A 21877-nucleotide genomic window follows, 5' to 3' on the forward strand; every position below is an offset into this window, starting at 1 on the left:
ACGAATAGCAGCCACATCGTAACAATAATCACTAACACAAACTGAAAACAATATTTGAGCTGGAGTACTGGAGATTAAAAACAAAGAGTCAGACAGTCTGTCACGTCACTTGATCTGACTTCACAATTTTTCCTAGAGTTCTGGTCCGGACAGCTTCGGTTCCGGCCTCCTGTCCCGCGTCATGGTAGTCATGGTGCATCCAGTCCACCTTGGCCAGGAGAGTGACTAGCCCAACCGAAAGCCGGGGAAGGCCAGCGGGGGCCCCGGGGGCGGGCTGAGGCCTCGGTGGGGCGGGGCCGTCAGAGGGGCCGGGGCCGTCGCCGTCGGGGCCGTCGGAGACCAACACCCCCGTCACCGCGAACGCCGCCGAAACCAGCCGGACACCGTTCAAAGTCTTCCCTGCAACCGAGAGAGGGGGGGGGGAACGATTAGAGAGGGGAGAGATGGACGAGGCTGTCCTCGCAACGACCAATTCTAAAGTGGCATGCACGGAAACGGAATCAAAACGCGATGGCGGGCCGCGATTTATCGTCGCGCTGCGAGCGAGAGAGAGAGAGAGAGGGGGGGGGGGGCAGTCGGGGCCGCGGGCAAGGACCAGGTAGCGACCAGAGATATATAATAGTCCACCTAAGTTGGAGAGGAACTGGAGGGAGGAACAAAAAGTGGAGAGCGGCGCCGAAGCCCCCCCCCCCTTTCCCCCGGCCGTTCATCACGGAGGGCAAAGGGAAGTCACGGCACCGCCGAGGTGCCACGATGGTGCCACCGGGGCGCACTCAGCATGCTCAGCATCCGAAGCGACCGCCGCACCGCCACCGCGTCGCCGCCCTTGTCTACCCTTGCCGCGGCCTTCTTCCCTTCCCGATCAAGAAGGGAGCGGAGGGGCAGGCATAAACTCATCGGTGGATGGCAGGCAAGTGATGGCGAGGGAGCGATCGGGGCGCAGGCAGGCAGGCAGCCAGTCGAGCGTATTACTGCGGGAATTAATCGTGCATAAGGGCGGCCAGACTGCCAGCTCGGGCGGGGCGGGCGGGGCGCCCCGGAGACGGCGCGGTGGGGATGGGGAGGGACGGAGGACCGCGACCACCGCGACCACGCATCAATGGCTCGTGGCCTGGCACTAGATTCTCATCAAGATGTCTCGCGGCGGCCGCGCCGCCGCCAGGACGGCCAGGACGCCGACACGCTCATTCCGAACGGGAGGCCTCTCTCTCGCACTCAAGCGGCGACCCGCGTGGGTGCGAGAGAGACAGACGCGCCGACCCGCGGCGGCAGCGCACGGCAGCGCCGGTACCTGGTTGCCGCCGCGCCGCTGGTTCCGGTTCCTGCATCCCTTATCTTGTATTGCCCCGGTTCTCTGTGTCGCGGTGACGGTGGCGCCCCCTGTGCCCTGTCTCGCTCGCGGAAACGACCAAAACAAATAAAGAGAAAGAGAACGGGAACGAGGGGCCGTGCCGGCCGCGCGTCGCAAAAGGAAAGAAAATCGCTTCCGAAAAACAAATTATTAAAGAAATGATCGCCTTGACCTAGGGGCAGTGGGGGTCAGAGGTCGTCCACCTTGGGGTGCTGCGCTGCGCTGCGCTGCGCGGCTGGCCGAATGACCATGGCGTCAGTGTCACCACGTCACCTTGACCGCGGCGAGCGGCAAGCCGTCCAAGCCGTCGGTCCGGTGCCGGGCACTGCCGGACTGCCGCGCCACTACGAAGACTCGTTCCGTCGCGCCGTCTCTCTCGCCAAACCCTGCGGGGCGCGAGAGAGCGAGAGAGACGGCGCGACCAAACGGCTCTGCCGTCTGATTCCGAGCACTGCTTTCGTCGCTCTGTCTCTCTCGCACTCATGGGGCGGTCCGTAGCGGTGCGAGAGAGACAGAGCGACGAAGCAGTGTTCGGAATCAGACGGCTGCGGAATCAGTCTGCTGGAGTGTCCGGGCTTCCGGACGGTTTAACGAACTCTTTGACAACGAGGCAAGGGCCGCGGGAGTGCGAGAGAGAGAGACAGAGCGGCGAAGCACCGTCCGCGGGCCGAATCTTGGAGCGGGCACGGCAGTGGCGTGGCCGGCGTGGCCGGCGTGGCGGTGCAAGGTCAGTGTTTGGTCAGAGAGCGCGGCGGGGCTGGCGGGGCTGGCGGGGCGCGTTCCGAAAAGAGTTGCGGCGAGCGGGTCGGCGAAAGGCAGGGCGGGGTCGGGCCGGGGCCCTCTCCTCTCCTCCCTCTCCTCTCTCTATCTCTCTCCCTTGATGGATCGCACTTGTCGCGTCTCCGACAAAAGCAAAAGCGCGCGTCCACCATCACTCATCATTTGCAAAAAGGGTGGCGGCGATATAAAACGACCGGCGGCCGCAACGCCGCGCGAAAAAAAAAAAATAAAAATAAAGGAGGACAAAAAGAAAGGGAAAAGAATCAAACTGAAAGCCGATGGCCGAAGGCACTTGTCGAAGCGGGGCGGGGAAACGCAATTAGCTAAAGTAGCCGAGGGATTTAGCGAGGCCGGGCGAACAAAGGTGGCCGAGCCGAGCCGAACCGCGCCGAACCGCCCCGCGACGCGCGGCGCGACGCACCCCGACAAGCTACACTGCTAAGGCTACGGCCGTGGCGCGGCAGCGCACAGTGGGCCAGAAGACCGGTGGAGGCGGCCAAAACTCAAGACGCGTTTTGAGCTCCAGAGTCGCTAAATGGGACTGGAACCGAACGTGTGACCCCACCTACGGATTCCTTGTTCGGAGATCAATCCATTGGTGGGGAGCACGTTCGGTTTGAGTACCATTCAGGAACTCTGGAGCACAAAACGCGTCTAGAGTTTTGGCCGCCTCCACCGGTCTTCTGGCCCACTGCGCAGCGGTCCCACCGCGAGACGTAACGGAGAACGGGGTGACTCCACTCCGACTCCGGGCCAGAGGCACCACGACGCGCTGCCACCACCCCTCATCGCGCTCCCCGCCCCGCCCCGCCCCGCCAGCGCGGCTGACAACGACGGCGACGCAAATTTTATTTGTCGCGCCCGACCCAAGTCAAACGTGTCACCGAGACTGAGCGCGCGGCGCGCGGCGAGCGGCAACGGGGCCGACATTACAATAAATCTGCGGCCGCGGCGGCGGAGTGCCGAGTGGCGGGGCGGCCGCTTCCCCGCCACCACGCACGCCCTCGTCGATAGAAATTCAAACAACTAGTGCGGGGCCGGCGCCAAAATGCAAAGCTGAAAAAAATTGGGAAGGGGTTCGGTTTGAGAGGGCCTGTGCCTACGCTGCGCGGGGCGGGGGTTTGTGGTGGTGCTGGTTCCTGCTGGTTGCACGCTGACTTCCACTCGCCAGTTGCCCACGAATGAAACAGGAAATAAAGCAGCACGGCCGGGCACCGCCAATCGAATAGAGTGATAGAGGCGGAGGACGTGGAGGGGCACGGCTTCCAGCGCCTTAGCTTCCAGCGCGTCGCCGCCAATCTGGGGAAAGCGGAGCCGAAGTCGCGAGGCGGGTCGCGAGTCATGACGGCGGGGCGGCGCGACGCGGCGCCACGCGGCCCAAATTAGCTTAGGCAGCTTCGAACGCCGCCGCAGCACAGCGCCGCACAGCGCCGCACAGCGCAGGGAGGCGAGTCGGGGCGAGGCCAACCTGCCTCCATAGTAAGCAAGAAACAGAGACTGACGTGCGTACGTACCTTCGGCCGCGGCCGGCCCGCCGGCACGTCGCCCGGGGCGTGCACCACTCCACTTGCAGTGCAGGCCCAGGGGGTGCGGGCGGGGCGCGGGGCGCGGGGTGGCTCAGTGGACCCACGAGTGGCCCGAGTGGGCCGGTGCGACGGACGCGTACGGCGCCACCGTCTGGGTCGAGCCGGAGTGCTGCGAGCTGTGCGAGCTGCCCTGCGGCCCCGAGGACACGGTCTGCAAACACACGGCGGCACGTTCAACACACACATGGACGGGATGGGGTCAGCGGTCAAGGGAGGCGCAAGGACGGCCCGCGACGCCCCGCGACGCCCCGCGACGCTCGAGAGGTTCCAGGGAGGGCGGGGGTAGGGCGGCTCGCGGACTCCAGGTCCGTGACGCAGAGGGACGCTCACCTGCTGCAGGGGCTGCAGGTGCTGCGTGTGCTGGCCGAAGTTGAAGTCCAGGCTGCCCTCCAGGCTCAGCTCGCGCTCGATCACCTCGTCCACGTTGCAGTCGAAGCCGCCCTCGATGTTGAGGTTCAGGTCGTCCAGCAGCGTGGGGTTGAGCGCCGCCATCATCTGGCCCATCATGGTGGTGGGCGCGGTGATGCCGTCCACGCCGTCGAGGCCGGCGCCGAGAGGGGAGCCCGCCGAGTCTGGGGGCAGGCCGTCCAGGCCGTCCAGGGCGTCGGGCGAGGGCGGCTGGTACGGCGGGGGCGGTTGCGTCTGCGCCTGCTGCCGCGACTGCGTGTAGCTGCTGTCCGGGGAGGGCTCGGAGCGCTGGTACGTCGGCGACATGCCGGCCGCACCGGGGGAGACGCTCTGGGCAGGAAAAACAAAGTCAGTCGGTTCGGTTCGGCTTATTGCAATAAGGCTTGTTTGGCGCGCGGCGCCGTGCCTTATTGGACCATCGCGGCCCCGCCTGGCGGCCTGGCGGCCTGGCCTACCTCCGGGGGGCACTGCAGCATGCAGGAGCAGCCCTGCAGGCGGTGGACGGGGCAGGTCGGCACGAACGACAGCCGGCTGGCCGGGCCGCCGGCCGCGCCCCCCGCGGGGCCCGTGGGGCTGTAGGACACGTCGAAGGGCGCCTGGTACGGGGGCGGAGGGCCGGTGGGCTCCGGGGGCTGCGTCGTCGTCTGCTGCTGCGAAGGGCTGGTGAAGGGCTGCGGGCAGACAAACAAGTGAGCCAATATGTACAGTGGGGCAGCTGGGGGGGACATTAAGGGCGCCGCTTACCGTGAAGAGCTTCATGTTCTGCTCCAGGGTGCCGGCCAGCTGCTCCGCCACGTAGTACGACGGGCCCCAGTCCGGCTCCACGGCGGGGATGGGCGACAGGCGGCCGCAGCTCGAGGCGTTGGACGAGGCGCGCGGCCTGAAGTCCGGGCTGAGTTGGAAGCCGCCCGAGTGCATGGGGGACTCGGGGAACAGGTCCAGGCCCTCGGACACCGACGAGCACGGCGACGGCGACGCGTCCGTGGCGCCCAGGCAGTTCCGCATCGCCTCCACCTGCAGACACGGAGCACGGCGACGTCGGTCACGGACGGGTCGACCACCACAAGGCGCTACAGCCAGCCAGACGCGCAGCAGCCAACAGCCAACCTCTTTTTGCCAGTTTCCTGACAGAATCTTACGTATTACTTGAGCGCATGGCGGGGCAGGCAGCCCGGCGAGATAGCTAGGAGGCCCTACACTCTACAGGTGGTGCCACCACCACGCTGCCGGCATTACCCTTCCGATGACGCATCCGGGCCCGAGCGGACTCGCATATCAGCCTGATATATTGGCACCGGCCCGGCGCGCCACCCCACTGCCATTCGGTGCATGGCCACGGCCGCCACGGCCGCCACGGCGACGCGAGTGAGACCTCGGTGCACCTTGTGGCGACGCCCCCAAGCACTAACCCTGCCAGCCGCGACAGCCGCGCCAGCGAGTGATGCAAGACCCGGTCCAATAAGCGTCCCCGCCCCCACCCCGCGACATCTGATAACGCCAACGCCATCGCCGCCGTGACGGCTAGCAATAGACAGAAGCGCACTTTTTGTCTCCCGACGACGAAACCAAAAATACTATCAGCCCGAAAAAATCTCCGAGTCGGAAATAATTTTGGAGCGTGCGGTGTTGTATTTGACGCTCGTAAACATTTCATCGGCGTGGCAGGGGCAGGCAGGGGCAGGCAGGGGGTCCCTGTTGCGTCGCGCTGCGCTACGCCCGCGGCGGCAAGCCGGGCCAGCCGGGCCAGCCGGGCCGGAACGGCTGCGGGGATCGATACTTTTCCAATTAAAGAGCGTCACACTGCTACTCATTTCGAGACGCCGCCGGCAGCCCCCCCTCTACTCCACTACGACAGCACTGTAATTAGCTCCCTTCCGGCACATGGCCGATGCAGCAACAGCAGCGAGCAGCTCAACGGGGCGCCAAAACAGCCAAAACACTGGCGAAACGCGAAACGGCGCGGTCCGCGGTCGCGCGTCAAGTCCCTCTGTCTCTCTCGCACGCCCGGCGCGCGCCCCGCGCGTGCGAGGGAGACAGTACCTGCGGGCGCCTCGGCCCGGCAACGCGGCTGACTCGAGTGTGCCACCGCCTCTCTGCCACTCGGCTACGCGACGCTACGCGACTACGGACTGGGTATTACAGGTGCTCGCAGTGTTGCCACATAAGTAGGCAGAAATTCCCACGATGCACCAGCGTGGAAAGGGTGGCCAACCTCAGGCTGCCGACAGGCAACGGGACATTGCCTGGTAGGCAGGCCGAAGTTGGCAACCCTTCGGCACTTGGTGCATCGTGGGAATTTCGAGGCACGTATGTGGCAACACTGGGTGCGCGACTGGGCGACCGCGCGCTCTCGGCCTTGGCGCCTTGGCTCCACGTGCGCTCGGCGGCTCGGCACCACTCGGCACACATCGCGAGGCGCCCCGTCTCTCTCGCACCTCCACGGGACGCGCCGTGGGAGCGAGAGAGACGGAGCGACAACACCGACGTGCGGCGTCGCTCTGCTGGGCTGGGCGCCTTCCGAGCGAGCGGCCGTGGCAGGCCGAGCACACGTTGGCGTGCCTACAGTGCTAGTGCCCTACAGTGCCCAGGACGGCGGCCAGCCCAGGCCAGCCCAAGCACCCCGTGTTGCAGGCGGCTCGCTCCAGACGCCTGCCGGGTAGGCATCCCGGACGCAGGCACGGCCGGCGGGACAGCCTACGCGCCGCACGCAGGGGGCTCTCCCCGTCTCACAGTGGGCCAGAAGATCGGTGGTGGCGGCCAAAATTCTAGACGCGTTTTGAGCTCCAGAGTCACTAAACAGGTCTCGAACCGAACGTGTGACCCCACCAATGGATTCCTCGTTCGGAGAGCAATCCATTGGTGGGGTCACACGTTCAATTCGAGTCCTATTTGGCGACTCTGGAGCTCAAAACGCGTCTAGTATTTTGGCCGCCTCCACCGATCTTCTGGCCCACTGTGCGTCTCTCTCTAGCAGCGAGTGGGAAAGCGGAGGCGTGAGTGTAAGACAGAGAAGGCGGAAGCAAGCGTACAGCAGGATGAGGACAGAGACATGTCTGCAGACCGGGAGGGGGAAGAAAAAGGAGAGCGGTGCTGGGGACGGGGCTCGAACCCTGAACCTCACAACGTCGCCGCGGGTTCAGGGTTTTGGAACCCCGCCGCCAGCCCCGCTGTGGCTCTCTTTCTCCTTCCCCCCGCCGCCCCTTCGGGCCGTCGGGCCTTCGTGTTACGTGCCTCGCGGTGTCGTGGGGTATCGCCACCGAACCGCGGCGGCGGCAGCATGCAACAGAACAGTGGGCGTGTTGTACATACCCCGCGCTCGAAGGCCTTTCCGTGCGACATTCGCAGGCAAGCAACAAAGTGAAAGACAAACAAAACGGATTAGGCAAGGAAACAGGAACAGGATGGGGAGGGCCAGCAGCCGACAGGGCGGGGGCACGGTGCAGTGCCTGGACTCCAGTCGCGACTCGACTAAGGGGTTCACTGTTCGTTCAATCCGACGCCACTTTAGTTTCCGGCCCACTGCCTCGGCGCCGCCAGGTTGAGAAGGGGTAGTGCGCGCTTGCGGAGGGAGAAATGAAAGAGTCTGCAGAAGTATGTTGTAAGTGCGACACAGAAGAAGTAAACATAGATAAGGGTTGGCGGCCAAACAGAGAGGATTGGATTTTCGAGTCGTGACGCACCTTCTTCTTGACGCGGCCCCGCCGCTTCTCGAACTTGGAGGTCTCCATGGAGGTGGCTCTGCGCCGCGCCGACTTGCCCGGCTTGGCGTCCGGGTTGATCATCCACCACGACGACTTGCCCGTGCCCTCGTTCTGCACGCGCATGAAGCGGTTGTGCAGCGACAGGTTGTGCCGGATCGAGTTCTGCGACAAAGAAACAACAGGGAAACTTGTTAACAAGGAAAAAGAAAAGTGGAGGGACGCCTCCGCACAGTGGGCCAGAAGACCGCGCAAGCGGCCAAAACTCTAGACGTGCTATGAGCTCTAGAGTCGTTAAACAGGCCTCGAACCGAACGTGTGACCCCACCAATGGATTCCTCGTTCGGAGAGCCATCCATTGGTGGGGTCACACGTTCAGTTCGAGGCCTGTTTAGCGACTCTGGAGCTCAAAACGCGTCTAGAGTTTTGGCCGCCTGCGCGGTCTTCTGGCCCACTGTGCTCCGCTCCGGCCGCCCCGGCACACCGTTATTCCCAGGGATGCCAAATCCCTTTTTGCTCTGCCTGAAATTACACAGATGTATTTGCTTCCAAGGATTAAGCTGTTTTTCGCACGAGCACACACACAGCGCGCTCAATCACTCGAAGCCGCGTGAAATAACAAGAAATGAACACCAGTTGAGATTGTTTCGACTCGCCTTGACGACGCCAACTGTTCAATGCTCAAGACAAGTGACGACCTTGAGTGAGCGAGAGAGAGAAAGAGGGCGAGAGGGAGAGAGGCTCCCGATACGTCGTCGTCGGCTGATCACGATGAAGTCTTACGTCACGGTCTCCCCCCCGCCGGCGCGGCCGGCACGGCCAAGCTTCGGAACAACGCCGAAACCGAAATCGTCTCCGCCCAGCTCTCCGCTCCGCGCTGCCGCGCCACTTCGACACGAGATCCGCGGAGATACCAACTTTTGAGGCGCAGCCACGCAGCCTCGACACTTTTGCCCGTCCGTCCCGTCCCGTCCCGTCCTGACCGGCGGTGGCGAGTGACCCTGGCGCCGCCCCGGCCCGACATCTTTAATAAATGTTTATCAAACCGCGACGCCGTTTTCGACGGTGTAGGCAGCATCTCGGCGGCCTGCCTGGCGTGCCGCGGCGCACAGTGGGCCAGAAGACCGGCGGAGCGGCCAAAATTCGAGACGCGTTTTGAGCTCCAGAGTCGCTAAATGGGACACCAACCGACCGTGTGACCCCACCAATGGATTCCTCGTTCGGAGAGCAATCCATTGGTGGGGTCACACGTTCTATTCGAGTCACAATTAGCGACTCTGGAGCTCAAAACGCGTCTAGAATTTTGGCCGCCTCCACCGGCCTTCTGGCCCACTGTGCGGCGTGCCGCGGCGTGCCGGGACGGGGCGGGCGTCGCATACAGTACTCGGCTGAATCAGCAAACACAAAACCGGCACGCGGGCACGCCCCGCACGCCCGTGCGCCCGAGCAGGCCGAGCAGGCCGAGCGCAAAGTGCACGGCATGCAGCGGAGGCGAGGCGAGGCGGCGACAGCGCGCTTACGAAACGCCACCGCCACCAGCGGGGACAGGCGGGCAGGCGGGCGGCCATTCAGATTTCGACCAAGTTCAATCCCAAGGCTGCATCTTGGATGGCCGCCACAACCTGCCCGTGGTAGTGCTGCTGGGGGTCTTGGTGGGCCGCAGCACCATTAGCGGCCGCCCTGGCGCGCCCCCGCTGGCCTAAGTGCCGCCCGGAGCCCAAGAAGTGTAGCCCCGCCATGTCCCGGCCGTCCCGGGCGTCCACGGCGTCCAGGGCCGGGACCCGCCCGCCCCGTTGTCGCCACGCCGCTCATCTAGACTAAGAGAAAGTCTTCGAAAAGCGGCCAAACTTTGCTCCCTACCCGGCCTCATCGCGAACCCCCGCCCCGGGCCGCCCCGCCCCCGGGGGGCGCAGGAAGACCACTATCGTTTTTATGGAGACTCCACTGCCCCGACAACTTTAACTACGACCCGGCCATACTACACGGGGTGGGGCTGACGCCGAGGCTGAAGCAGTGAGGCTGCGTGGGGCGCGGTGCCGGCGGTGCTGGCCGACCAACTTTTATACGGCACGGACCATCGGACAGCGCGGCGGAGACGCGGACGGACGGGCGGACGGACGGGCGGACGCACCAGCAGGCAGACGGACCGGCGTCGCCGAAACCACGACGACGACGGTGGCGACGGAGGCGGCCCCGCCAGGCCCCGCCAGGCCCGCCAGGGCTTCGAGAAGAGAGCCGTCAACTCAATTCCACCTGCACACGTCGCCGGAGCGCACCGCGGCGCGGCGTCGCGTAGTCGAGGCAGCCGAGGCGTAGACGGCGAGGGTCAGGGAGGAGGCGCCGTCCCGGCCGTCGCGCCACGACGTCCCCGTCCGGCACCCTCCCCTCCCCCTCCCCTCCCCTCCCCTCCCCCGCACTGATTCAAACCGCGCGCCGCCGCTCCGCCACCGGCACTTCTCATCGCCACCGGCATCTAATTGGCTCTGCCGTCGTTTCAGCGCGACCCTCCCCGCCGCCCTCCCTTCCATCCCTCGGGCCGCCGCAGCCCTGCGCAGCGCCCCGGCGTCGGACGCGAGAAACGGCCGCGGGGAGGGGGCGGCGGAGGGGCGGGTCGGGAAAGAATAAGAGGACGATGGAAAGGTTTAATCAGAGGAATGCGTGGGCGGGGTGGGGAGGGAAGTCCAGACCAACTACTAGACGCCGCCGCGAGTGGGCGAGTGTGTGTGTGTGAGTTCTGGAGAAAAGGGAATATGCCGTACAACCCTTCGCCACCGCGTCCGCCAGACCGCCTCCGCGCGTCGTCGCGCTCCCCGCTCTCACACACAAGCAGACGTGTGCACACCCACACACACACATACGCACGCACGTAGCTAAATGACCACGTGGGGCCGACATCTCCCGCCTTTTAGCCCCCACCTTCGAGACGCCGCCACGACGGAGGGGGCGGGGCGGGGCGGGGCGGGGCGGGGCGGGGCGGGGCGCACCACGACGCCGGCCGGCCCAGAATAGACTCCTGATTGACCCAGATTCTTCAAGCCTCCTCGCCGGGCGGCCGGGCGGCAGCGGGGCGGCACAGGGTCCGGCGCGGCCGCCCCGCGACGCCGACGACGCCGACCCCCCGACGCCGGGGACCCTCGGTGGCGGTGGCGCTGTGTCGGCCGACAAATTTTTACGGCGGTGGAGGAGGAGGCGGTGACGCGACAGTGCAGACAATGTTTAAGAAGCAATAAAAAAAAACTTTGATGCCGTTTGGTCGGGGCACAAAAGGGCGGGATCGGCAAAGGCAGTAGCTGGGGGGCCGACGGCAGTCCGACCTATCGTGTCTGCGAACAATACTCTCGAAGTTGCTGCGATTGTCACTACCTTCTAGATGTAAGGTTATGCGCAACTAGGTTTTGATCAGTCCAAAATAACCAGTCGTAATAAGACTTAGCCTGAGTCATAACCGAATCTACAATCCGCAGCCGTCGACTACCACGCGGAACATAGCCGGTCGACCCAACCCTCTGAGCCGGCGACGTCCCGCGACGTCACCATCCCCCATCCCTCACCGTTTTCACGCGCCAAAACTTGCCCTAGCAACACGTTACACAATTTTTTTAAAAATTTTTATTTTAATACGTGGGTTTGGTATTCGAGACGATGTTGTAGACGAGTTCACCTGACTGGCGAAATAAATCCACGCTACCCATCACACGTCACACACACACACACACGCGCAGACTCTCTCACACAAACTTACGCACACATTCCCATACGTCCATTACTCAGGGCAAGCAGACAAATGGTGGCCAAGGCGAGGGAATGGCCTCCTCGGCCGGCCGAGGCGCTGAGGCTGGGCCCGAAGGCTCGGCCATCCCCACCCTTGGTCCTCCAATGAGTGCAATGAACGAGACACCCCGTGAATTACAGCGTGCCAGCCTCACAGTGCAGGCACCACCCCGACGGCCGACGGCGCACCTTTCGCACCTCCCCCGGCTTCCCACGGCGTCGCGGCGCCCCGCCGTCAGGCCGGCACCACGCCGTCAGCGGGAATCGAACCCTCGAACCCTCGGCCCCGTTCTTCACTTGACTTTGGCGGCAGCGAGAAGTTTTCAGACGGTCGCTGCCTTCCGCGGCGCTCTCATCTCCCCGCGTCGTGGCCGCCCCGCCCCGCCCCGCCCCGCCCCGCCCCGCCCCGCCTCGACCTTGTGGCGCCATGCGGGGCCCGCGCGGGGCTGGGCCAGGCGGCCAGGCGCCGCTACCTGGCAGACGGGAGGCAGCCACGGCGGGGGGCCGCGGGGGCCGCGGGGGGCGGCCAAGGGCCACCATTCCGGGGACAGCACCGACAGCAAGGACTAGCCATCGCGGGCCGGGCGATCAGATTTCGCAAACACTCCCACGGATGGAGTGGAGTGGAGACCCCCGTTTCTGCACCAAACGACCTGAACAACCACCGCCAACAGACGCGGGCACGCGGGCGCGGCACCCCAGCTACCCTCGCCCGCACAGTGGCGTACCCGCGTCAATCCTCCCCCACAGAACTAAGGACAACTTTTTTTCAGTTTTCGTTTCACAAAAGTTTTTAATTTGAAAGTTACCCGCGGAATCCCAGGGCATCTCCGATGATCTACCCCCGGGCCCCCACACCTTTCCCCGGTCCTCGCCGTCCCCGCGCGGCACCCCGGCTAACTACTTATGAGGGATGGGGCGGCCGCGGCCCAGAGGGGCCCAGACGCGCACACTGCAGGACACCGCGATGGAGCCAAGGGGTCCAGTCCGAGGGGCCGAAGGGAAGGGGAGCAGGGAACGGGTTCGTCCATAAACGAACAAGGCGGCGTCGTTCTGCTGGAAACGGGGGCCCAAATCAGCGAGCTTTGCAAAAGGGAAAAGAAAGGGAAGCCACTAGGCGCGCACACACACACGCGCGCTCAGACACGGGCGCCGCGCGCCACCCCCGTCTGATACATCACTCCCATATTGGCGCCAGCCCCGGGCCGCCACCCCGCCGCCACCCTCGCCGCGCCGCGCCCCGCCCCGCCCATACATCTACCAACATATCTTCGCCTACATCTATCTCTATACCGATAGTTCTGTACAGCCAGCCAGGCAGGCAGGCAGGCGCGCTCCGCCCCGCCCCGCTCCTCGGAATTCTGCCTCATCTCATGCGACTGCCGCCTCTCTCCTTCATACTTTCTCCCCATTCTTATCTCCGGCAGTCCCGAGACCCTCCGGGCCGCCCCCGCCCCGCCCCGCCCCGCCCCGCCGACTTGTCCCTCCCCGCCGCGCAACCCTTAAGTACCCGGGGATAATTTGACGGCCGATGAACCCCCAGCACGCTGCAGCACCCCGCCGGCAGGAACAGGAACCCCGCGGGGCCCGGGTAGCCCGGGGCGAGGACGGCGCGCGTCTGGGGCCGAGCCCCGGACGGCCGGGCGAACCGGCAAACCAGTGACCCGTCGCGTGTCGGACCGGAGGCTCACGGTGTCAAACAGCCTCCAAACAAAACGAAGAAGAAAGAAACGGGAAAAATGAAAATTGGCATAATTTTCCGGTCGGCCAGTCTTGACGCCTCTCGGCGGCTCTTCCTTCCTAGTCCCATTGTGAGCCGGGAACACCCCGGCTGGAGCGTCGCCAGCAGCGCCCCGCCCCGCCCCGCCCACAGGGCCCGTCAGACGTCATCAGCGTACGCTACACCGACGAGGCTTTCCGCGCCGTTCCAGGAACCCAGACAACGCGGCCCGCGCGCGCACACTTCATCATGTGGAGCTCGCCCCTGGCCGACCGGCGACCGGGAGGGCGGCAAGGCAAGTCGTGGCGGCAAATGGTGGCGGCGGCACGGCCGGCACGGCGCAGGGTAGGCAACACAGCGGCACGCCGGAGCGCGGCGGGCCGGCCCAGCCTCCCGACTGCAGGCGCGCGGCGCTGCCACACCCGGTGACCCTCTCTCTCCTGACCCGCACAGTGGGCCAGAAGACCAGTGGAGGCGGCCAAAACTCTAAACGCATTTTGAGCTCCAGAGTCGCTAAATAGGCCTAGAACCGAACGTGTGACCCCACCAATGGATTGCTCTCCGAACGAGGAATCCATTGGTGGGGTCACACGTTCGCTGCGAGTCCTGCTTAGCGACTCTGGAGCTCAAAACGCGTCTAGAGTTTTGGCCGCCTCCACTGGTCTTCTGGCCCACTGCGACCCGCCGCTTGCCGGACCCACCGCGACATAGAGACCTGTGCAGGCTTTCGCAGCCAGACCCGCGCGGCCGGGGCGCGAACCGCGAACCAGCCTCGCCTGCCTCGCCTGCCTCGCCGCGGCGACGGCCGATTCACCCCCATTCAGCCCATTCACGCAAATCGCGCCGTCGTCGGCTCCAGCCAAAGCAGCGCGCCGCCAGGCCGCCACTCGACAAAGTTGCAGCACTGGAAGGTGGGAGGGGGAGGGGAGGGGCAGGGAATCCACTCCGGGCAATCCCGAGTCAGGCAGCCAACCTCTCGGTTGCAAACTTCTGGCCCGGCAGAGCGGCGCAGAGCGGGCCACACACGACCCCCCCCCCCCCCCCGGGCCTCGCTCCGGGCATTAGCTCGTTACTTTTGTGTTCCGCGCTTGTCACCGATACTTTACGTCAACTTTTCGGGGGTGGAAGGGCCGGGCGGGGCGGCGCGGGGCGGCGCGGGGCGGCGCGGGGCCGGGCAGGCCAAAGGATTCGAAAAGGAAGGGTGGGGGAGGGGCAGGACTCGGCGGCGCCATACCTGACACACTGCTGGCGCCATCCGGGGGCGCGGGAGCCGGGCGGGGCGGGGCGGGGCGGGCGGGGAGTAGCGCCGCGGTGTGTCGAGTGACGATGTCGAAAAAAGAAGGCAAAGACAAAGGGAGGGCGAGCGGACAGACAGGCAGACAGGCAGACAGACAGGCAGACAAGCAGGCCGGGTCAGGGGCCCAAGTGTAAAGCGGTATGGGTAGTACCGGCCGACACGGGCAGGCCATTTGCGTGATCAAGTCGCGAGCGCCGTGAATGCACTCGCCCTCGCCGACACAGCCCGAAAAGATCCACCTGACCGAGGGCAATTCTTCTCCCAAGAAGAGCATTTCTTCTGCGCGAGAGTCCGAGGTATGGATTTGAAAAGCATCTCGAAGGCGAAGGCGCCCGCAGCCTGGGCCCACAAAAGACAGCGCTGCTCCGGCATCAAGCCGCAGCTATTGCAAAAACTTTGGAAAGAAATAAAATGGCCGCTTTCAAATGAACATCCGACTCCCCCGCCGCGCGGCCCGGCTCGCGAGGCTCGCGAGGCTCGCACCGCGTTCAGGCCGACCAGATTTATGTACATCCCCACCCCTCTAAAGACGACACACATAATCCCAAATTTATGGCGCCTTTCCGGGGCAAGCCGGGCAGGCCGGGCAGGGCGGGCAGGGCGGGGTAAGAGTTGAGTGTAAGTATGAGGCAGCCGACTCAACCTTGTGCCCGTGGCAGTCGCCCCGCCCCGCCCCGCCCCGCCCCGCCCCGCCCAGCCCCGCCCCGCCCCGCCCCGCCCAGCCCCGCCCCGCCCCGCCCCGCCCCGCCCCGCCCCGCCGGGCGCACCGTGGAACTTGCCGCTCTGCGCGCCAGTCCCAAATCATTCCGCGCGAACTATGGAAATAACGGTAGTCAGCGACGAGGACCGCCGAACCGAGCGACACGCGACGGAAAAGAAAAGGGAAACAGACTCCTCACACGTGGAAAATGGAAAAATCGGGAGAGCGTCCGCGCGCGGCGGCAGAAGGCGCCGGGACAGCCTACCTGGCTATTGCTGTTGACATTGACAGCTGGACCACAAATGATCGTCCGCTTTCAGCGCGAAGTCTGACGGCGTGCCGCGGCCACTTAGCCAAGAGCCGCGCAGGTTCGATCATCTTGCCGCCAAAAGTTACGGTATCGGTTTGAGTGAAGAATGAGGCCGCCGCGAGGCCACCCCAAGGCCACGCCAAGGCCGCGGGGGCCGCGTGCCGGTGTCCGAGCCGGCAAGCTGGCCGTCAACGCCGCGACCGCCGCCAACGCCAACGCCGCCAGCGCCGGCGGCGGGACAAGGGCGACCTTCACCCTCGCGAACCAGTGCACCGACCAGCAGGCCAGCGCGCCGGCCAGCTGTCCGCCGAAGAAGAGTCGCTCTGTGTCTCTCGCACCCACAGTGGGCCAGAAGACCGGTGGAGGCGGCCAAAACTCTAGACGCGTTTTGAGCTCCAGAGTCGCTAAACAGGACTCGAACCGAACGTGTGACCCCACCAATGGTTTGCTCTCCGAACGAGGAATCCAGGGGCGCCGGAAGTGGGGTGCAGGGTGGGCAGGCTGCCCCCCCTGGAATTTGGCAGGGGGGCATCGCCCCCCCTGGACTTTGGTGGGAAGCTGCGAAAATCGAGCCTAGGGTCAGTTGGAGCAATTATAGGACACGGGGTAAAAATGGGACAGCATATTTCAAGGGGTACCCGACTCAAGATAATCATTGCGCGTCTAGTTGGTAACCAGTGAAATAATCAACATCATCCAATGAAATGACAATCATACTTGCGGAGATTCAATCACTTTTGACAATTTTTGCGAGACCACTGCTCCAACTATCAGCGGTCAAAGCCTTCCCGAGGCGGGGCATGAAAGAGTAGGGTCTTTAGGATAGTAAGGCGTCGAGGGAGGCCTTTGACCGCAACTAAATTGGATGCAGTGACCGCTCAAAGTCAGCGAAAACGATGATTTTTTGAAATTCTTTCACTTTTTGACCATTTTTGCGAGACCACTGCTCCTAAACTATCAGCGGTCAAAGCCTTCCCGAGGCGGGGCCTGAAAGAGTAGGGTCTTAAGAATAGTAAGGCGTCGAGGGAGGCCTTTGACCGCAACTAAATTGGATGCAGTGACAGTTCAAAGTCAGCAAAAACGGTGATTTTCTGAAATTCATTCACTTTTTGACCATTTTTGCGATACCACTGCTCCCAAACTATCAGCGGTCAAAGCCTTCCCGTGGCGGGGCATGAAAGAGTAGGGTCTTTAGAATAGTAAGGCGTCGAGGGAGGCCTTTGACCGCAACTAAATTGGATGCAGTGACCGCTCAAAGTCAGCAAAAACGATGATTTTCCGAAATTCATTCACTTTTTGACCATTTTTGCGAGACCACTGCTCCTAAACTATCAGCGGTCAAAGCCTTCCCGAGACGGTGCATGAAAGAGTAGGGTCTTTTTAAGCACCTTTTTTGGTGGGGGAGGGGGGTAATTAGGAACGTAGGATTTAAAATTGTTTGCCCCCCCTGAGGAAATACACTTCCGGCGCCCCTGGAGGAATCCATTGGTGGGGTCACACGTTCCATTCGAGTCCTGTTTAGCGACTCTGGAGCACAAAACGCGTCTAGAGTTTTGGCCGCGCCCACCGGTCTTCTGGCCCACTGTGGCACCCCACGGGAACGCCCCACGAGTGCGACGGAGACAGAGCGACGAGGCTACTCTTCAGCCTGCAGCGCACGCGCCGACTTTATTCTGTCTCCGTTTCGGGCTTTGCGGCGTGCTTCGCGGTTCTTCGCGGGTCCGCGGCCTGGCGCCGCGTGGCCCCCACCACGCCGCAGGTACACCGTAGTCTGTAGTACACTGTACACACAACCCCGCCGAAGTGGACACGCCGTCCATCACGGCTGTTTGCCCAGTGTAGGGCCCAGCTCGTTTGTGTGCAAGCTACTCGCAACCTAATTCCTTTTCGGTTCGCCAAGCGCGCCAATTTCGAGTCCACACCCATAAAAATGGTTTATTGGTTTTTATAAGAAAAAATCTTTACACAAGAAAATTTTTCTGCATACAAGAAAAAAAAAGTCTGAAAAAAAATTTTCTTAAAAAAAAAAACAAGAAAAGTTAATTTTTTTCCTCATCCAAGAAGTCACTTTTTTGGGTGCGTTCTGTTCCTTTCGGGGGGTTGAAAGGGTGGCGGCGTCCCCGAAACAAGCGGGCCTTGAGTTGTGACAGAAATCGCAAACAATTTCAAACAAAAAATTCACCTCTATATATGGATTTTTGTCACAAAAAAATATTAAAAATTTGATTGACTTGAAGCAACTTTTGCTGGCGCGCGACTAGTTTCGCGGCCGGCACCGAATCGCCGTCCAACAGATGACACTCCGAGGCGGCCCCTGTTTTTCCAGCGTCGCGGCGGTCAGCTTCTTTCCTCTCCCCTCTGAAGGGGAAAAATGGGAGGTGGGCGTCGAAGTCGCCGGAACGCTAACTCAATTTGTGGCCGCCGTCTCTGTCTTTCTTATTTCACTTTCCGGAGCCAAGCGCGCAAATTACCATTTAAATTTCGGCCCCTTCGCGCCCCGCGCGCGCGGCGACTTTGCACTTGCAAACTTTATTAACTTTCCGCCGCCCAGACGGCCAGCCAACTTGAAATTACATCACATGCAGGCAGACAGAGAAAGAAAAAAAAAGACTCTCGATTCGAGGCGGGGCCGTCAGGGCGCCACCTGCGGACGGACGCGCACGCTTGTGATTAAAATCCCCGCCAAAGTTTCTTTTTACAATTTTTTTTTAAGTTTTCGATGTGAGCCAGCTCTTTTGGCGCTGATTCGCTCCGTCCGGAAGGGTTGAAAGGGAGCCGTCCAGGCGGCGGCAGAGGGATGATGCTCCAGCAGTACTGGAGGATGCTGGAGGATGCTATGCCGGGGCAGCACGTAAACACTGTCATTCATCATCCGCATCATCTATCACCACGCACTCCGGCCCTGAATTTTTCTCCAAGCCAATCCCGAGGCGGGGCGCGGGACGGAACGGAATACCGCGCTCTGATTGGCCGGCCGCGGCGTCGCGTTACTCGCTCCCAGCCAATCGGAGGCGCCGCGCAGGTGCGGGGAATGCCGAGAAATTGAAATGGGCACCGCACTGGAAGCCGAGGCCGGCCGAGGCCGCGCCGTGTACGTCTCCAGCGCGTCAAAGAAGGCCGAGGCCGCCGAGCACAGTCGAGTGTCGCGTGCCCTTTCGGCCTCGGAGCGGGGCACGGCCACTTCCGAGATGTGCTAACGAGTCGCCACACTGCCAGAGAAAAGGGCTTAGCCCAGCAGGGCCGAGCAGCCTGGACAGATCAACGACTCTAACTCGTCATCCTCGATGCCGTCGTGCACCCAAAAAAAAATGGTTTCTTCATTTTTGATTTTCTTGGTTTTTGTAAGAAAAGTAATCTTGACACAAGAAAAATTTTCTTTATTCAAGAAAAAAAATGGATTAAGCAATTTTTTCTTGCAAAAACCAAGAAAAGTTAATTTTTTTTTATCCAAGAAGTCATTTTTTTTGGGTGTGGACCACTCACTTCTCGGACAGGGGTGGGTGCTCGAGAACACTTTCATTCACACGATTAACAAAACAGTGAACAAAAAGTAGTACGTAGATTGGGCTTGAAATTCTGTTAGTTTTATTGTCCAACCGACTGTGGAGAAATTCGAGACAATTGGACCTCAAGGTTGCGACTAAATTTTGGGCATTTCGGACTCAATTGGTCTAACACAAGAAGTTACTGTAAATGATGTTTTAATTGCGTCACTGCACTTTTCGGCCCCCTCGTTGGGTTGGACCGTCGCGCCATCAGCCCGACTTAACCTCCGCACCCTCCCCCACCCCACCCCACTCCCCCGATGACGTCACACAGCGTCTTATACATACTTCTGTTTCAGAAAATCGACCAGCGCAGCGGAGACAACCAACCGTACCTGCAACACAATCACAGTCGACATTAGAAAAAGTCCTCCAGGGCCCGTGAGTCTAAATTGTAAGCGAGTGCGAGAGTGTGTGGAGAGAGACAGAGAGACAGTCAGTCAGCACAAAAGACGCCACGCTGCTGTCACACATACTTAATGAGACTGCAGATTAGATAAAGCACTAAATACAGTCGAGAGGCATTGCGACTGTGACGTCTTCAAAGGAGGGCAGCGCAGGATTTTCGCGCTAAAAAAGAATATATTCATCCCATTATAGTGCAACGCGATACCCCCGATTGGCTGCCACGTGATATCACGCTGACGTCACTCGCTTCCTCCTGTCAAGGCTTTCGGATTTTGTTTCGTTTCGACACAAAACCGAAAGGGAGACGCTCTCCTCGGATAAGATTGCCTTGGAGGTTATACTAGGCAGGCGGAAGGGTGAGTGATAAAAATGGACAAACGGTTAATTTATAACAAAGGTAAAAGTAGGTCGAAATGGGACCAACACATTAGAAAATATTTGGCAAAAAAAGAAAGGATTAAAAAAAAATGAGGCAAAAAAAATTAAAAGCGCTTAAGTCAAAGATAAAAAGCCAGTTTCGTACACGTACACTCGTACCCCGAATTTAAAACAAAGGTAAAAAAAAAGGTTGAAATGGGACCAACACATAAAAGAAAATATATTTGAAAAAATAAATAATTTCTAAAAAAAATGAGACGAAAAAAAATCAAAAGCGCTAAAGTCAAAGATAAAAAGGCCGTTTCGTACGCGTACACTCGTACGTACGTAGGTACCCCGAAGTCATGCCGTGCGATTCGGACTCGCCGAGTCACAGTGAATTTACGGCACCTGCCTGCCACAGGGCCTGCCTGCCACAGGGCCTGCCTGCCGGGGGACTTACGGGGCTCAGGCAGGCCAATAAAGCTTAGACAGCCATCACCTCGGCGACGCGCGCGACGTGCAGCATATCGGATAGAAAGCCCCGGCGTCACCGCGAGTAGTGGCGACAGCAACACTACGCACACGATTGCGGATTTTCTAGTGGCCTTAGTAGGGGTGGTAACAACGAAAGAGAGAGAAAAAATGCGCCGCAGTTCCCACGGGTGGCGCGCTTAATGAAGATACGGTCGCGCGGCTCTGCAGATACGTGCCGATACGCCAGAGGGTTATTTGATAACGGTTATCAGCGCGGGGTACACTGCCAAAAACACGCCCTATCTCGCCTTTCAATCGGAGCCTTTCTCTATAAATAAAAAGGGGGCGGCACTGCCAAAAAAAAGAGAGAGAGGCGCTGATTGGCGTACGCGTCCCACGACTTCAAGGTTCTCGTTTTATTTGTATTCATTTCCCGTGATTCCTTGCTATTTCAGAGCGCGCCTCCGATGGACGACACCAAGCCTCGTTACTCCCCCTCACACACGCCACACGCATCTCTCTCTCTCTCTCTCTCTCTCTCTCTCTCTCTCTCTCTCTCTCTCTCTCAGAGCGGCCAATGGCCGGTGCCAGTTGGGGCGAGGTATCGAGTTCCGATCCGCAGGCTTCGCAGGCCGGTTCGCGGAACGCACACTTGCAGTGGGTCCGTCCGCTCACGGCCTGCACGGCCTGCATGCGGCACGGCCTCATGGCGGAGCAGACAGAAGGCGACACCGACAAAAAGAAAGGGAAAAGAAAGGGAGGGAGGCAGGGAGGGTTTGGTTTTTGAGCGGCACAGCCGCAAAGTTGGTCGAAACGGCGACAAATGACTGGAATCGTCATTTGGACCGACTTTGGCAGGCCGCTGCGTGCGATCCAAGCCGGCTAGTCGTGCTCCCTCGACGGGGCGGTGGTCTTCGGGCCTTCCTTTGGCCTGCCTTTGCCAGGGTGTGTGATTGGTCACCTTGGGTTGGACACGCTGCTCGCCCAAAGTCAGTCATAATCACGATTTCCGACTTTTAAAAAAATGTTCATATTCTTATAGCTGGGATGGTTTGTACTGTGAACCTGATGAGCTATAGTTGGTTTCTTTCCCGCGTTTTCTTAACAGTGTGGCTGACAGTCGTTACACAACTGCACAGAACGCACCGCAAAATGCAACGTCCTCATCGCGAAAGGACAGATGTGCGTGCGTGTGGGGGTGGAAGGGTTAGGGGACGAGAGAGAGACGGGCGGCCGAAATCGCCAGACAATGGACAGGGGGAGAGAGACAGCTGCACTGTGAGGGACAACGAGGCAGCGGGCACACCGAAATCACGCCAAAGGCATCCAGCAGCAGCAAACTGAGAGTCGTTGTCGTCGCTCTGCCTCTGCGCGGGGACGCCCCCGTGAGTGCGAGAGAGACAGAGCGACGAAAACGACTCTCCAGTCCGCAGTGTACCAATCAATGATGAATGCGCACCGATGCCACG

General features: G+C 61.4%; 1 protein-coding gene across 1 annotated transcript in view; it reads right to left on the minus strand.

Annotated features, from left to right (window-relative positions):
* Positions 1–289: 289 nt before the first annotated feature.
* LOC117647609 (forkhead box protein O-like) overlaps positions 290–21877 on the minus strand; it is a 36756-nt gene continuing 15168 nt past the window's right edge. Inside the window, exons 2-7 of the mRNA XM_034389456.1 lie at positions 7806–7988; positions 4870–5139; positions 4581–4796; positions 4048–4455; positions 3646–3868; positions 290–399 (exon numbers count right to left, since the gene is read on the minus strand). Of these exons, the coding sequence (XP_034245347.1) occupies positions 3749–3868; positions 4048–4455; positions 4581–4796; positions 4870–5139; positions 7806–7988 (1197 nt within the window). The 3' untranslated portion in view covers positions 290–399; positions 3646–3748. The remainder of the gene's footprint in view (positions 400–3645; positions 3869–4047; positions 4456–4580; positions 4797–4869; positions 5140–7805; positions 7989–21877) is intronic.

Source organism: Thrips palmi, unplaced genomic scaffold (genome assembly GCF_012932325.1).
Source record: "Thrips palmi isolate BJ-2018 unplaced genomic scaffold, TpBJ-2018v1 HiC_scaffold_2, whole genome shotgun sequence".
Classification (NCBI taxonomy): domain Eukaryota; kingdom Metazoa; phylum Arthropoda; class Insecta; order Thysanoptera; family Thripidae; genus Thrips; species Thrips palmi.